Source organism: Antechinus flavipes, chromosome 2 (genome assembly GCF_016432865.1).
Source record: "Antechinus flavipes isolate AdamAnt ecotype Samford, QLD, Australia chromosome 2, AdamAnt_v2, whole genome shotgun sequence".
Lineage (NCBI taxonomy): Eukaryota > Metazoa > Chordata > Mammalia > Dasyuromorphia > Dasyuridae > Antechinus > Antechinus flavipes.
The window spans coordinates 636,840,442-636,856,351 of record NC_067399.1 but is presented as its reverse complement, the minus strand read 5'-3'; the positions used below and the strand labels follow the sequence as shown (position 1 = coordinate 636,856,351).

Sequence of the window (15,910 nt, the reverse complement as noted above, 5' to 3'; positions counted from 1 at the left end):
TCTCTTTACATTTCCAAAAAGTGATTAATTATATTTATGATGATACTGTTATTTTTAAAATCAAATAAGCAACTTTTCATACCAGGAAAAATATTCCTTTAGGGTCTTTCACCTATCTCTCCAGGATGTTCCTTCATTTAATGTTTTGTCTGTGCCTATTCTTACAGACTGTTTTTAAGTTAAACATGCTTTACTACCAGTAGTAATCCAAAGCAATCATTTATTGATCCCCCTGTTACTTTTCTGTTTTTAACCACCCATTATGCTTAACTAGATTGCTTACCATAAAGAGAATATGAACCAAGAGAGAGGAAAAATGGAGGGGGGCAATGGCACTAGCACTAGTGGCCATCTTGGAGAGCAGGATTCTGTTGTATTAGATATTTATATAGAAATCATGAATGTAAGATCATAATTTAGTTTTCCAATGCCCATGTCAGTCTAATTATTTTGCTAAATGAATTCAAATCAATCTTTGCTCATTAGCCATCCTCCTTAACTCATACAGTTTATGTACTCACTTTATACTTTTCTACCTTCTAGTAGACAGTTCTGACAGAATCAGTTGGCTGTACTTGGAGTCTTAGGTATCAGTGATAGGTAGTTAAGCTATGCCTGAGTTGAAGAAGGGTATTTCACAAACAAGACAGATTACTTCCTGTACTGTTTGTAAAAGACCTGCTCCCAACCTGTACCTTGACCCAGCGTTACAATGATTGAGATCTTGTAAATGAAGCCCTACTTCTGAGACCTTCCAGATGTAAAACAGAATTCTCTCACCAGACCGCTTAAGAAAAAAAGCCAAATATTATTTAAAACAAAGCCCTGGGGAGCATTGCCCAAATATTTTCGTAAATGGAATTGTGCCTGGGTAGCTTGAAGCACCACTCTATAGACATTAAACTTAAATCTTTCATTAGTGTTTGAATGAATTGTTTCTGCTTTTTTATTTGGGTTCTTGGGGAATGGCAGCCTCACAGCAGCTGATTCCTTATCTTCGTCGCCAATGTTGCTGAGTCGAAACAACTTGCTTCCCCCAATTGGCCCCGCTGACATGGAGCACTTGAGAAGCGCGGGATCACAGCGGCAGAAGGCCAGTGTAAGCATCCCCCATGGGGAGCAGGATGGTTTCCTGGGGAGATCTCATCCTGACTGGAAGTGCAGAGCTCCTCTTGTTGATGAGAAGAGGCGCTCTCCCGGTGGGGCTTGGGCAGGCTCGCTCTCACAACTAGTCACTGGCTGCTGGTCTTTGTCTTCCTCAGAAATCCCGAGGCGATCCCAGCCGAGCGCGCAGTGCGGTGGTGAATGAGCCCAACCAGCAGCCGCAGGACAGGATGCTGCTACCCGACTTCTTCTCCAGACCCAACACCACCCAGTCATTTTTGGTACACTACAAATATCCTTTTTGGTCTCTGGCACCAGGGAACAAAAAAATGGGCAGAAAGGCTGATTTATAAGCTGAGCTTGTAACTTTACAGGGAACGTAAGGCTTAGGATACTGCTTAGGATGTTAACATTTCCAATGTCTTATGCCAAGTCACTAGCAAAGCCTTTAATTGGCTGCAAAAACGGCATGATGTGGGCTGAACAAAAATTAACAGAAGCAAGTATGCATATAAAGTTTCTTTTTTTCCCTCCTTTTTTCCTTATTTCCTTGTAAATTGTTCTTTGGTTCTCTGCTATGCATCTTATTTATTCTTTTTTTCCTTTTCATAATCTCCACCACTCCAAAGCAAGCTACAGTTAAGAAAAGATATATTTATGTATACATATGTAGATATGTATATACATACACACACTCACCCCTACATACACCCCATATACACATACATCTTTCCTATCCCTGCTGCTTCTTTAAATTTTGCTCCATAATTTGCCTTTCTATTACTTAATTTCCCCGACCCAGGATCCCTTCCTTGTCTTCTTCCCTCACCCTTTGCTTCCCCATCTGCCCATCCCTCCCCCCTTATTTCTTTACAGATTTTGGAGGGTGCAGTACCCTTCATGGTATATATGTAGTGTTGCCTATTGAACCCATTCCCAATGTCAGTAGAGGTTTTTCTCTTCCCCCACACACACAGTGCCTCTATGTCTGTTCTTCCTCTGTACCTCATTTGTATGACATGGCTATATTTTTACATTTACTCTGCTAATCTTTCTTTTAAAAACTGCCTTATTGTTGTGAATCTTAAACATATATTATACATTTTCCCATGTTAAAAAACATACACAGTTTCTCTATGTTTAAACAGTCTGTCCATGTTGAATTCCTTAAAATTAATCTTTGATATTGATTGTCATCTGTTAAATTTTCTGTTAAGTTCAGTTTTGGTTGATAGAAAGTCCTGAAAATCTGCAAAATTCATTGAATGTCCATTTTTTTTTTCATTCAAAATTATAATTTTGCCAGATATGATATTTTTGGCCACAGTTCTTTTGATTGTTGGTAGATATGATCCCAGGACTTGCAGTCTTTTATTTTAACTGCTGATAAGTGTTATACAATTTTAATTGTAGCTCTATTGTATTTGAATTGTTATTGGGTTTTTTTGTTTGTTTCTTGCAAAATTTACTCTTTGATCTGGGGGTTTTGAAATTTGGCAATAATATTCCTCTGTGTTTTCCACAAAGAATCTCATTCAGGTGGTGATAGGCGAATTTTTTCTATTCCTATTTTCCTCTCATGTTCTATCACTCCAGGACAATTTTCTTGGATTATTTCCTGCATTATTATGTCAAGGTTCTCTTCTTGATCTCAACTTTTTTTTCTGTTGTGATCTTCTTTAACTGTTCTCCAGATCTGTCATTTTTCTTGTTTCACATTCTGTTTTTTTTTTTTTTTTCCCATTCTTTACAAAATGTTTTGTTAATTCTTGGTCTCTCATAGCTTCACTGGCTTCCCCTTGCCCAATTCTAATTTTCAAAACATTATTTTTATCTTTATCATCTTTTCTAGTTGATTAACTTTTTTTTCACAAGCTTCTTGTTTTTCTTGGATAGTTTTTATTTATTTATTAATTTTTCCTCAATGTCTCTCGTTTGATTTTTAAAATTTTTTTTGAGTTCTATAAATTCTCTCTGGGCAGGGAGTCATTTTATGTTACTCTTTGGGGAAGAAGCTTTTTTTTCCTAAAGTGTCCTCCTCTAAAGATAATATGAACAGGGAAGACTGAGATTTATGTTTCAATGGTGGGATTCTTTCTTCTTTGCTGATTCACTTTTTTTTTAAAATAAGAGGTATTAGTGTAAGCACCTTTTATTGTGGGGGAGATACTCAAGCTTCCCTTCAGTTCTCCCTTCTGACCAGGAACCCCAAACCAAGAACCACCCCCTCCTGCAGGGGCCCACAGTGAGCCTGCACTCACAGGTGCTGGTTCCTTCTCACCCAAGGCCATGTCTCAGCAGCCCAGTCCAGCCTGGTGTTCCCAGTCAGCCGAGGTTCCCCCAGTCCTCTCAGATTCAAACTCCAACTAACAAATAGTCTGGGAAGTGAGAGTCTCTGTGGCTCCTGCTGAGGGTCCTGCCACACCCAGCTATCTCCAGGACTCCCCACTTGCTGTTTCTTGGAGGTAGGCCAGAGGTGTCTGCTCTTCAGACAGATTAATCCTCAGCCTGCGGTCTTTCTTCAGCTCTTCTCTAATTGTAACAAGAGGACACCTGTCCTACCCTAAGTGTTCTTGATTTTTTACCAGACTATGTTTGCCCTGAGATGCAAATTTGTTCTATCTGGGAGGGAAATCTGGAAAGCTTTAAATTTACCAACCTATTCTGCCATCTTCCCGAATCCTCCCTCATTTTTAAAGTTTCTTAAAGAATCTTACTGATAAATTGCACCTTGTAGTTAAATGACCCTAATCATTTAGGGTCACCTAATTTATCCCCATCATTTTACAAATGGTAAAGCTGATGTGATTTACCCTGGTTCACCTGACCAAGATCATTATTATCCCTATTTTTGTGATCTTTCTACTATACCATCAACTCTTATATTTCAAAGCTTCAATTTAGGCCCCTGAGAATAAACAAGAGAAAAAAGCCAGTGGTTTTTGTAAACAGCAGCCTTGGATATTAGTCAGTCACAGTAATCCTCTACATACATTCTTAGAGTACTACCAGAAGAAGGGAAGTAAGATTCTGATGAGGAACTGGGTGAAATGAAATGGCTTGAAGAGCTTTGGTTATGCATTTAGTATAAGTAAGTTTGGAATCTTGACATTACTAAACAAAAAATAATGGTGAAAAGTCTTCCTAATCAACATGTTTCACACCAGGATGGTGTCCTACAGGGAAAACTTTTGCACATCCAATGTTCTGCAGATGGCTCAGCCCCAACTTTTCTATCAGCAGCTTCTAGTGCTAGAGAACGGGCCAACCTAAGCTGCCAGCATTGCTCACTAATGTATCCAGGAAACCAGAGAGGGACCCCAGAAGGTTCCAAGATAGTGATAGATTTGGCCATTTGCTTCCTAACAACTATCTGACCCATCTATTTATTTCCACATGAAAAAGTAAAATGTGAGACAGATGAACGGATCTTGACAAGAGTAATGTTTATAAGGGAAAATATACCCCAAACAGACAAAAGTAAAGGAGAAAAATAACAGCTACTAATTCCTGGAGTTTTCACTGAATCTTATTTTAGAAGTTCTATTAAATCTACTTTCCTCTGTGCATATATGGCAGTAATATTTAAGACTGACATAAGGCAGCAAGATTTCTTCTGAGAATGAAATTCAGCTCGTGCTCATGAGCACATGAGTTTTACCCAAAACAGAGGTAATAGGCAAACTTGTATTAGACATCATTTCTTTTAACATGTTACCTTCAGAGTGCCTTGTCCTTTCTCACAGACAAATCACAAAATTCATTTAGGGCAGTGGTGTCAAACTCAAGTAGAAAAAACCTGAATATCTATGGACTTTTGTGAACAAGGCGATATCTGCCTTGCAGTATGCAGTCCAGATTTGCTATAACTTTCCTTCCAAGGAACAAGCAGCTTTTAATTTTGTGGTTGCAAGTTGCTATGTGATCTTTGAGCCAAGAATAAAAATATCTGACACTGCTTCCATTTTTTTCTCCCTCTATTTGGGAGGAAGTGATAGAATCAGTTGCTTAGATCCTCTTTTTTTTAAATTTTAAGCTTCAAGCAAGCTTTTACATTCTCTTATTTCATCCTTATCAAGAAGCTTCTTAATTCTTCATCACATTCTGCCATCAGAGTGTTATCATCTATATCTGAGATTGTTGATATTTCTTCTGGCAACTTTAATTCTAGCTTTTGATTCATTCAGCCTAGTATTTTTAATTATATATTCTGCATTTAAGTTAAAAATGTGAACATACAACCGCTACATACTCCTTTTCTGATTTTAAACCAGGTATTCCATGTTTGATTCTCACTGTTGCTTCTTGACCTGCCTACAGAGGAGACAGATAAGATGATCTGGCACTCTCAGCAGTTTGATGATTTGCCACATTTTGTTGTGAGCCACACAAAGGTTTTAGTGTGATCAATGAAGCAGAAGTAGTTTTTTTTTTTTTTTCTTGGAACTTTGGCTTTCCCCATAATTCAGTTAATATTGTCAAATTGGTCTCTATTCCTCAGACTTTTTGAAAACGAGCATGTTTTGGCAATTCTTGGTTCACATATTGCTGCTGAAGCCTGGCTTACAGAATTTTATTCATGTGAAATGAGCACAATTGTCATGTAATATGAATTGATCTTTTCCAATCCATTAGTCTCAGAGTTTTCCAAGTATTGAGTGCTGTACTTTTAGCAGCACGTCTTTTAGGAATTTAATTAACTCAGCTGGATTTCTTTCATCACCACTAGCATTATTAGCAATGCTTCCTAACAGCCCATTTGACTTCATTCTCTAGGATGTTTACCACTCTAGATTTGCACTGTCATGATTATCAATAATACCTTTTTCTTGTTGAGTTCTTCTCTATATTCTTGTCACCTCTCAAATTCTCCTACTTAAATGTATTAAGTACCTACCATTTTTTGTCATTTATCATATCCAGTTTTGTAAACATTCTCTTGATAGCTTTGATTTTCTTGACGATATTTTATCGGTGCAAATCTATTGTTTCCTTCTATTTCTTTGCATTGCTCATTTAAGAAAACCTTGTCTTTCTCCTTGCTGTTCCTTGGAATTCTGCCTTCAATTGGATATCTTGCCCTTTCTCTTTCCTTCTTTCTTTGCTATTTATAAAGCCTCAGAGAGCCATTATACTTTCTTGCTTCTTATCTTCTGGATGCTTTTTGTTGCTGTCCCTCATACAACATTATAAATCTCTGTATTTTATTTACTAGATTGAATTCTCTTAAATTTATTCATCATCTTCATTTAATATATAAGGGATGTTATTTAGGTCATATTTAATACTAATAGTTTTCCCCATTTTCTTCCATTTAGATCCAAATTTTGTAGTAAAAAACTTTTTTTTTTAACTATAAATTTTCTCCATCTTTGGTTACAAAGTATATAATCAATCTGATTTTGATACTATCTGGTAACATTCACATGTAAAATTAACTTTTGAGTTGTTGAAAAAGTGTTTGCTGAGACCAGTAAGTTATATTGACAAAACTTTTAGTTTCTGCCCTGCTTTGTTTCATACTCCATGGTAAAATTTTTTCCAATTATTTTGCTTTGCTAAAAAGCATTCCAATGCTTGGTATTCCAATCCCTGAGCATGACATCTTTATTTGGTATTATTTCTAAAAGATACACATTCATAAAATTGAGCAACTTTGGCATCTTGGGTATCAGTGGTTAGCGATAGTTGTTATTACTGTAATGTTTAAAGATTTGTCTTGATGGGAATAGATATCATTCTGTCATTTTGAGATTTTCTCACTTTTTTATTGTCTATGAGAGCTATTCTGTTTCTTCTAAAGGATTCTTGACCTCTAGTATATGAAAAGATCATCTGAATTAAATTTTTTTTTGTAGTTCTTTTTTTTTTTTAATTTAAATTTTACTGAATTAAATTTCTATAGGAATGGTTAATGATATGGATTAGTATTTGTTCTTTAATCCATTCCCCTTTTTTCAGCATTGTTAGCAGGGATAGGGACTGAATCTTTGATTTTATGAGTGTTAAAAACCTCTCTCCACCAATACAAGTTAGTATAATTTCTAGTTTTATAAAGTTACTTAGAGCCCTGAAAGATTGTGACTATTCCATAGCCACACTGCCTCTTATTACAGATTGTCTTCATCTCTCTTTTATTCTAGTTTGATGCTGATTTTTATCTTTGTACTAACAAGTTTAGTGGTCTGACTGGAAACAGCTGATTCACAGAATTAACTCATATCGTGAATCAGTTATCCCAGTATGATGAATTTAAGTTATTAAAATTAAAAGGATGGAAATATGTGAAGTCAGATTTTAGGAAGGAAAATAGATTTATAGTGTTGATATAGAGGCTAGCCTCATTCCTTATTTGACAATGAATATTAATATTCTTGGAAATAAAAAACTAAGTTATATATTTAATAAACTTGACATAAAGGCAAAAAAATACTGTGTACATTTAATATTATACATATATATTTTTACTATACATATGCATACATATCTTAGAGTAAGAATGATTTAAGATTCAGATAGTATGAATAGGAATGCAGCCTCTGGCATTCTGTATGTGTGTGTATGCTTTGAAAGTCTGCATGAAGTTCTCAAATGGGCATACCCTTTGGATAGGGAGATGGATATAACAGTATTAGTAATTCTGATAATTCAAAGCCTTTTATTTAACGTATATTTAGACATTAAATTTTAATCATTTGGGGAGAAAAGTTAATGAAGGGGCTCAGTTACTTTTCACTCTTTCCTTCTAGCCAGATACACAGTGTCGACGTTCTTGCACCATTATTGATTATCCTAATCAATCCCGGGCTGGAAGGGGGTCTTCTTCAGGTACAAGTAAGCTTTACTCTTGTTTTTTTGCTACAGGGTAACAGATATGATATAAACTTTGACTTTTTTTTAATACTACATATAAAAGGTTTGTAGAATGAAGTTAACATAAGGTAATATATATATATAATTACTATGTTGTAAAAGGTCTATTATCAGATTCAAATAAATAGAACTTAATAAGGACTGCAGAATTTCTTTTTCAATTGCAAACTAATAAAGCTAATAAAAATACCAAGGTAGCAATTCTTTCACCACCACTCTCTAGAGAATGGCAATTTTGATTAATTGGCAGGACAGTTAGGAAAAAAATCTGAAACTAGTTTTCTCTCATCAAAACATACGGTCACATTAAAACTTCAAACTTTAAAAAAATGCCTTACTTTCTACAGATTTCATTAACATAGGAGTGATAGGAATCAGTTTAAGGATGTTTAATTCTTCCTACAGGGATTCTTTTTACCATCAACATTTGGGTAATTCTGCTAATGAGGACAGAGGGGTTCAGTAGGAGAGGTTACTTGTATTATATAGCCCAATGCAAGTTCTTGGCTATTCTGAAAGCTCAAATGAGTTGGAAATTATTACAGATTACTACACCAATTACTACAGATGTTACAGATAGACTATAATTACTTCTTTGGAATCACCTGTGTCTCCCTAACTCCCTATTGGGATAGAACTCAATGGCAAATTTTAGAGAAGACCAATGCAAACAATTAGATTCTTACTGTATTCTATAAACATTTGTATGTAGATTATAGAAACACACATATACATACATGTTTATATAATTATATGTATATAAATTTAGTGATTTATATGAAAGCTTTTTGTTTTTTGCTGAGGCAATTGGGGTTAAGTGACTTGCCCAGGTCACACAGCTAGGAAGTACATGAAAGTTTTTAATGTAATTTAACTTAATTTTTTCCAAATCTAATTTCTTCATTTTTGCTTTCACCTGTGATTTCACTGATGTAGAGAACTCCATGGAAAGATTCCATCAGTCTGTAACATTTAATTCATAACTAATTTATCCTCCATTTTCCCCTTCTTTTCCTTTTCTAATACAGAGTCACACTGTTGCCAGATTATTTTTGAAATTCTATGATCAAAGAAAATTTAAAGAGTATTTAGAGACCTTGAGTCCAGAATCATTTCTTCCATCTCCCATTTCCCATGGTGTATTTGGCAGTCAGGAACTTGAAACCAGGTTCTGATTCCTTTTGTACTGCCATCACCCCATCATTACCCATTCATAGCTTGAGGCAGCAGCTCTGGCAGCTGATGTCACTTTTTTGATCAAAAACCTTTCACAGTGGCTTGTTATCCATTAAATAAAAGTCCAAACTCCTTCCTTTGCCTATATTCAGGATTCCACTCTACATTATTCCCCCTTTTCCTTTAAGTGATCCCCTACTACTCTCCAGCTAAACTAGTTTCCCATATTTCTTAAAGGTTCTCCCTGCCTCTTATCAGTATTTTCCCTAATGTCTCAGCTCCTCTTACTACATAATATTTATGCCTTATTTGGGATTTCTTAATATAGGTAATTAAAAATAATCAGTTTGTTTAATTTTTTAAAATTACAACTTTAAAAGACCCACTAACATTATTATTTAATGAATTGTTTCATTTCTAGCAGGTCTTCAGTTACACGGCATTGCAAGATCTCAAAGTCGAGGTGGACCAGTCACTAGAAACAGACAGGGACCGTAGGACAAACCCAAAACCAAAAACTTGCCGTCAGGTGGTTGTGAGCTTCTCTGAGAATTTTATGAATCAGTGTTCAGGCAGCTCAATGAAGCAAAACTTGTTTACAAGAAAAACTTAAGGCTATTTTTGTATAATCTACTGGAAACAAAACCATAGTGTCTGCCAAAGATTGTGTGGATTCTTCAGAGCAAGTTAAGCTATTCCACTGGACAAAAGGTAACCCAAGATGGACCTTCTCCCACTCCCCCAAAATCACTGCTTATCTGTCAAGCAGAATTATCAATTTCTGCAGGTGCATGAAAAGTAGCAGTTGCTTTACTGCTATAGTATTAAGCAATCATATTCCCCAAAACATTTGTTTGTATTTAAACTCCTGAAAATAATTTTTCTTAATTTCATGTGAAAATCGTTAAGACAGTGTTGTTAGAAGGTTGAACTGCCATTCAAATGAAAATCCTAGAGTGCACTCCAAAGTTAGCCAGACTGATCTCTACGGAACTTGGCCAGAAATATTTACTGGGGATAAAAATGATAGTAAATGAAGACCCAACCGGAAAATGTTATGTCAATAGAGATATGGCTTATTTTAGCTTTTCTGGAATATTTCAGTTTACCAGATATTTTTTCAAAGTAGTATTGATCAAGTTCTATTTCAGGCAAAATTGTATAAACCACTGGAATTTCCCATATTGTTATTAATTTTGCTTCATTTGGGTCAGATTTCCCTAACACTTGTACTCCCATTTTGCCAAATTTTCTTCAACAACAAACACCAGGAGGGAAACAAATACATTTCCTTTTTTGGAACTTTGCTGTTTGGCTCCATCAATTGATAGGATTTTTCAGGTGTTAAAGTCTTAGAACAGATTGCTTTGGTGAACAAGGGTAGCAAAAGTGAGTAAAGCTGTGAATTTCACCGAGTTTTTCTGATGGCTTTTAAATTTAGAATTAACAACAATGGTATTAATGTAGCTTATCTTCAAGAATTGTTTACATAGTACTTAATTTCATTTGCAACTAAGTCTGATTATATAATTAGTTTCAGGTCTTATTGTTTTAAGTTATCTCTTGAGGAAAAAGAATTCATGAAATCAGTGAGGCTACTTTACTGTCTCCTGTTTCTTAGCAAAATAGCCAATGTTACCATTGTGTCAAAAAGTATGTGGTGGGGGAATCCAAACTCCCATGAAATTCTATGTTTTTTAAATGAATGCAATTAAAGAGTATATTTTGTAAATCATAAATGTTTGTAATCAAAAACTGGAAGTAAATGACAATGCGTCGGCCACTTTCCTAACTGAGGATTCATGGTGACAAACTTTAAAAGTCTTGGTCTTTACATTTGAGGAAAAAATAAGTGTTCAATTTCTACTATAAAACTGCTAAATATTTAAGGAAACCTGGTTGAAAGAATTGTGAATACAAATGTGCAAGCCTCTTGTTCTCATTTCAAAGATTCTAAAAGTTACTTTATTGTCAAGTTCAAATCTTTTGGCTCTCCCACTCCCAAAGTCAAAGTCATTTTTGGAAACAAATTTAAAAGTCAGCTTTTAAAAAATCTCAGGATGAAGAAATGAAATATTTGACTATTTTATTGTATGCAAGTTTTTTTTCTTTTTAATGAAAATTCTTGAAATTTTTGCCAGCACCAGAGTGCAAAATATAAAACTAATCTTGCTTACTATATAAATAAATGAAAACAAACTTAGCAAGGAAACAAGAACAAAGAATTAAGCTGTTCAGTAGCTGATTTAAGAATTAAAATGTCCTCACCAGTGAGTAGTTTAGTGGTTAATAATAGCATTATTACCCGTCAAGTGAGCTCTGCTAGAAGTCTTTATATCCTTTTTTGATAGTATTTGTCTAGTACTCCTTTTGTGTAATGCTTGTGAAAATAAGACATATATTCCCTGAAAACTAAATTCTTCCAAGGAGAGAAATTTCACAAAAACAATAGATAATTGCCAGTAAATATGTATAACAAATGAAAGTGAGCTGAAGCAAGTGATGAATAAATTATTCACGAGATAGTCACTGATCTGGACAGTCTATGCCAGAGGGGACCATTTTTCCCAATACTAAAGGTTTTACTAATTTTAATCCAGGTAAGTGGATAAGTTCCAATTAAATGGAAGGCCTACAGAAGAAACAAAACCATCGACTTCATTATTTTTTTCCTTTCTTGGAAGGTGTTTTTTTTCCTTTTTTGGACGAGTTGCGATACTTTGCTTCCACCTGGGCCAGAAAATCATCCATTTCTTTTTCCCGATTGTTTCGTCTGCCCTGTTGGAAGAGTTAAAAACACATTTCAGAACAAAAGCAACAGGTACCTAAAATAAGAACTGGACCACAAGGGGAGGGGTCTTTTCTCTGCCCTAGGAGCCCCCAGAACTCAGCTCACCTGGATAAGTGCTTTTAAGTCACCTGGTCCTTCCCCCAGGCCCAGCTCCTTTCTGGTCTTTTCTGCTTCTCTGGCTTCTTCTTGAGCCTGAAATACAAAAGCCATGTGAGATTCAAGGTCAAATAAAATGCACAAAAGCAAAAGAACCAACACATTCTTCATTAAGACTCACTCTAAGCTCGAGTTGGCAGAAGTCTATTTGGCACCTCCACTTCCAAGCCAAGCACTTTTCAAGACCACATAAAAAGATTAGATTAAAAGGAAAGGGACTAAGGTGATTTCAACAGTATGAAGAACTCCTAGATAAGGAAAACTCCACTATTACAGATCATCAATACCTGCCCTGAAAAGCAGGATCCTATAGGACTGACATGACTTGTCCAAGTTCACATAACCCATCTGAAGTAGGGTCTGAAGCCTGTCTTCCTGACCGAGGCTAGCCTGCCATCCATGCCATCCACAGTGCTTGCTCTCTTGGATTAAAAAAGAACATTTCTTATATTCTCATGAGTTGTGTCAAGAGTGGTAGCAAGGTACTTGGGGAGGTTTTACCAGGTTTACTGAATTAGAGGAGAATGAAAAAAGAGGCAGAAAAGCAATGGAAGAAATCAGGAGATGACCTAGATAAGAGTCCACTTGCCTGATAATATTCCAGGTATGAAATTTCAAAGCATGAGGTTAGGTTAGAATAGTAAGGCTAGGCTCCTTGTCTGATGTATCAAGATAGCAAGTAGTGGCTATCTAGAGTAACTCTGATTTAGAACTTTGAGAAAGTATTTTCAGTTAACCTCTTCCCTCTTTTATCAAATCATCTCAAGTGAATACAAGACAAATACAACCACAAATTAGTTCCTTTTGCATAAAAAACTTTTAAGTCTACCTTTTCTCCTTTGCTTTTTAAACTGACTATACTTTTACAGTACAAAACACAACATGAAATAACGTTTGCTTCAGTTGTTCTTTGTTCAAAAAAAATCACTATATTAAAGTTGCTTTATAGTGTATCCAGAATGCTCTGCCACAGATTGGACACAAATAGTCCTGAATAGTTTTGAAGTTCTTAAGAGAGACCTTGAGAGTGTCCTTGTATTGCTTTTTCTGACCACCTTGTGAGTGCTTGCCCTGTGTGAGTTCTCCATAAAATATTTCTTTTTGGCACATGTACATGTGGCATTCAAACATGGCCATCCCAAAGGAGCTGTGCTCTCTGCAGTAGAGTTGGAATTGCTTGGCAGTTTAGTTCAAGAAAGAATTTTAATGAATGGTATCTTATATCCTGCCAGGTAATCTTCAGAATCTTAAGACAATTCAGAAGCAATTCAGATTCCTGGCATGGGCTGGGAGACTGTCCAGGTTCTACAGGCACACAACAATGAGGTCTGCACAATGGCTGGAGATCTTCAGTTTGTGAGTCTAATCCCTCTCCCACACTTTCCTTCTGAGCCTCCCAAACACTGAGCTAGCTCTGGCAATGTGTGTGTCAACCTCATTATCAAAGTGATCTCCCAGGAAAACACACTGCTAAGATAAGAGAACTTAGCCACAGTATTCAAACTTCACCATTTGCTGTAGCGCTGGCTGATGGAGGACCCGAGTTTCTTGGTGTTAATCGTTAGGTGAAAATTAGGTGCTATTTGCTGTGTCTCTGCTTCTCAGAGTGCACAATCACCTGTAAACAACATCATGCACCAACAGTCCCTCCACTGTAGTTTGGGCTTGCAGCCTTTTCAAGTTGAATTTGCCATCGGTTCTGTGGCTGACTAACTCCATATTAGTCCTCACTGAAGGTGTTTTACAACCTCATGTTAAAAAGCATGGGAGCACACCCACAACCTGGTTTTCACTTCACCTCCATCACCTCTGGAAAGCTCCAAAGTGTTGTCCAGTCTGGCCACTGTCAAACTGATGTACTATACCCATCTTCTCTGAAGTAACTAGGTAAGGAGATGATCTAAGACTGCACACAGGTTAAGTACTTATCACCCCAGCAAATAAGAATTAAAAGTACATACATACCCTTCTTTTCCTTGCATTCATCTTTTGCTTTGACTCCTTGAGGAAAGCTTTAAAGGGTGGAACTTCTTCAGAATCAATGGCCTGTTGTATAATGGCCCGGATTCTGGGTTCTGAAGTGTATTCTGCACATAATAGAGACTCCATGATTTGATCCATATCGCCCTTGAAGTCCACATAAGCTTGTTTAATATCAACTAGCTCTTCTTCAGAACCAATGTACTTTTCTTCAAAGGTCTTAATGTCATCTAAGGTTATCTAAAAATAATAAGGGGGAAAAAGCTCCAACTTGATAAGTTGCTTTTTCAGTTAAATCTTTAGTTAAAATGAGAAAGTATTTTTAAATACTTCTAATGGTGAGATTGGACATTGGTCATTACACCAGATACTTGTACAGTCGATATGAACCACAAAGAGGGCCGGCTCTAAGCTGCAGGCTGGGACTTTGTGCCCGGGACATCGAGGGGCTAAGAGAACAAGGCTTCTGGCAAAGCGGACACAACCTTCCACTAGGGGACGGCGGGAGTCACATAATCCTCTCAGGGGAGAGGGGGGTTGGCTCCCTTTTAAGGAGCCGCCCAGATAAGCAGCTAATAAAGCCCATTATGCGGCCAGCGGAGGGCAGCCCGGCCCCAGGGGGTGGGGGCGATGGGAGCTCTCCTAAGTCTTGGTCCCCGACCATCCCGTACCTTCCTGAAGAGCAGCCGCCAGTAGCTCAGCCAGTCCCGGTCCGGCCCTTCCCCCTCTTCGTCCACCAAACCCTGCTCATCATACAGATCCCGCTTCTCAGGGTCGCTCAGGATAGCGTAGACTTGGCCCAGGATCTGCGGAGAAGAGCCGCCCGGTGAATGGGGGCCGAACCCTAGGCATAGGGGACACCCACGTCGAGGTTCCGGCACCCACACGCGAGGTTACACCAGTGGGGAGGGTAAGTGCCAGGCCAAGGGTTCCGGGGAGGACGCTAAGGGGAGCCCCACAGGCTATTGGGGAGGGGTGACACGACACCACTCGATTCACTTAGGGGATACCCGGGGGCACTGAAGGAGGCGGGACAAGAAAGGGGCTGCGGGCGGACCCAAGGAGAGGGCGGAGGCACCGGGCTGGGCTCCCAGGATGGGGCGGCTCCCGCGCACCTGGAACTGCCGGGTGGCCTTCTTCCGGCCGGCCTCGTCCACCCGGTCTGGGTGGACCCGCAGGGACACTTTGTGGTAGCTGCGCCGGATCTCGCCTTGGGAAGCCTTCGGCCGCACGCCCAGCACTTCGTACAGGTTGGTAGTGCCGAACTCCTCCCTGCAGCGCTCCAGGAGCCCCATCGCCGCCGTGCCTGGGGCGGGGGTCCACGGGCTTGCGCCTCCCGGCTGCCGCTTACTTTCTTTTCCCGCGCGAAAAGAGCCGGCCGCCGGATGGGGAGGGGCAGGATGTGACGTAAACACGGGGCGGGACCGAGCCTCCTGCGCAGCAGCAGCGCAGACTAATGTGATAGCGGCCGCCAAAAGCCGTGCGTCGCAAATCGCGTAAACGCGTCGCGTGGAGAATATCTCTTCTGTGGCTGCTTCTTCTCTTGTTTATGGGGCAGCCGGAGCTCGCTTGTCTATGCCCCACTGCCCGTTGTAAGGTTCTCCCCGTGAGCGGGTGGCCACTCTGGCTCAGCTTGTCCGCTGAGGCCACAAGTGCGGCATTTTGGGGGCGGGGGAACAGGTGCTTCCCACGGAATCTCGAGGACGGAGACCTGGTCACTTTAGTTACGTCATCCCCAGTGGGTTTCCAGACCGGGTCTCGCCTGTCTACCGAGCGGGAAATCGAGGCGGGCCAGAAGTCCTGCTGGGGCCTTCCCGGCCCCCCTGCCCC

At 38.6% G+C, this 15,910-nt stretch overlaps 2 protein-coding genes across 5 annotated transcripts in view; one reads left to right on the top strand and one right to left on the bottom strand.

Moving 5' to 3' along the window:
- FAM149B1 (family with sequence similarity 149 member B1) overlaps positions 1-10,892 on the top strand; it is a 45,852-nt gene extending 34,960 nt beyond the window's left edge. Inside the window, exons 11-14 of one of the 4 annotated variants that reach the window (XM_051982163.1) lie at positions 973-1,099; positions 1,263-1,385; positions 7,854-7,932; positions 9,578-10,892. In XM_051982163.1, coding sequence (XP_051838123.1) covers positions 973-1,099; positions 1,263-1,385; positions 7,854-7,932; positions 9,578-9,651 — 403 coding nt within the window. In that variant the 3' untranslated portion in view covers positions 9,652-10,892. Of the gene's footprint in view, positions 1-972; positions 1,100-1,262; positions 1,386-7,853; positions 7,939-9,574 lie in introns of all 4 variants that reach the window. The other 3 variants (XM_051982162.1, XM_051982161.1, XM_051982160.1) reach the window with 3 other exon arrangements.
- A 330-nt stretch (positions 10,893-11,222) lies between these two features.
- Positions 11,223-15,464, bottom strand: DNAJC9 (DnaJ heat shock protein family (Hsp40) member C9). The gene is made up of 5 exons (XM_051982165.1): positions 15,196-15,464; positions 14,752-14,886; positions 14,066-14,320; positions 12,050-12,136; positions 11,223-11,931 (listed from the first exon to the last, which is right to left on the bottom strand). Exons 1-5 carry the CDS (start codon positions 15,373-15,375, stop codon positions 11,815-11,817), a joined length of 774 nt encoding a protein of 257 aa, XP_051838125.1. The 5' UTR covers positions 15,376-15,464; the 3' UTR covers positions 11,223-11,814.
- Positions 15,465-15,910: the final 446 nt, after the last annotated feature.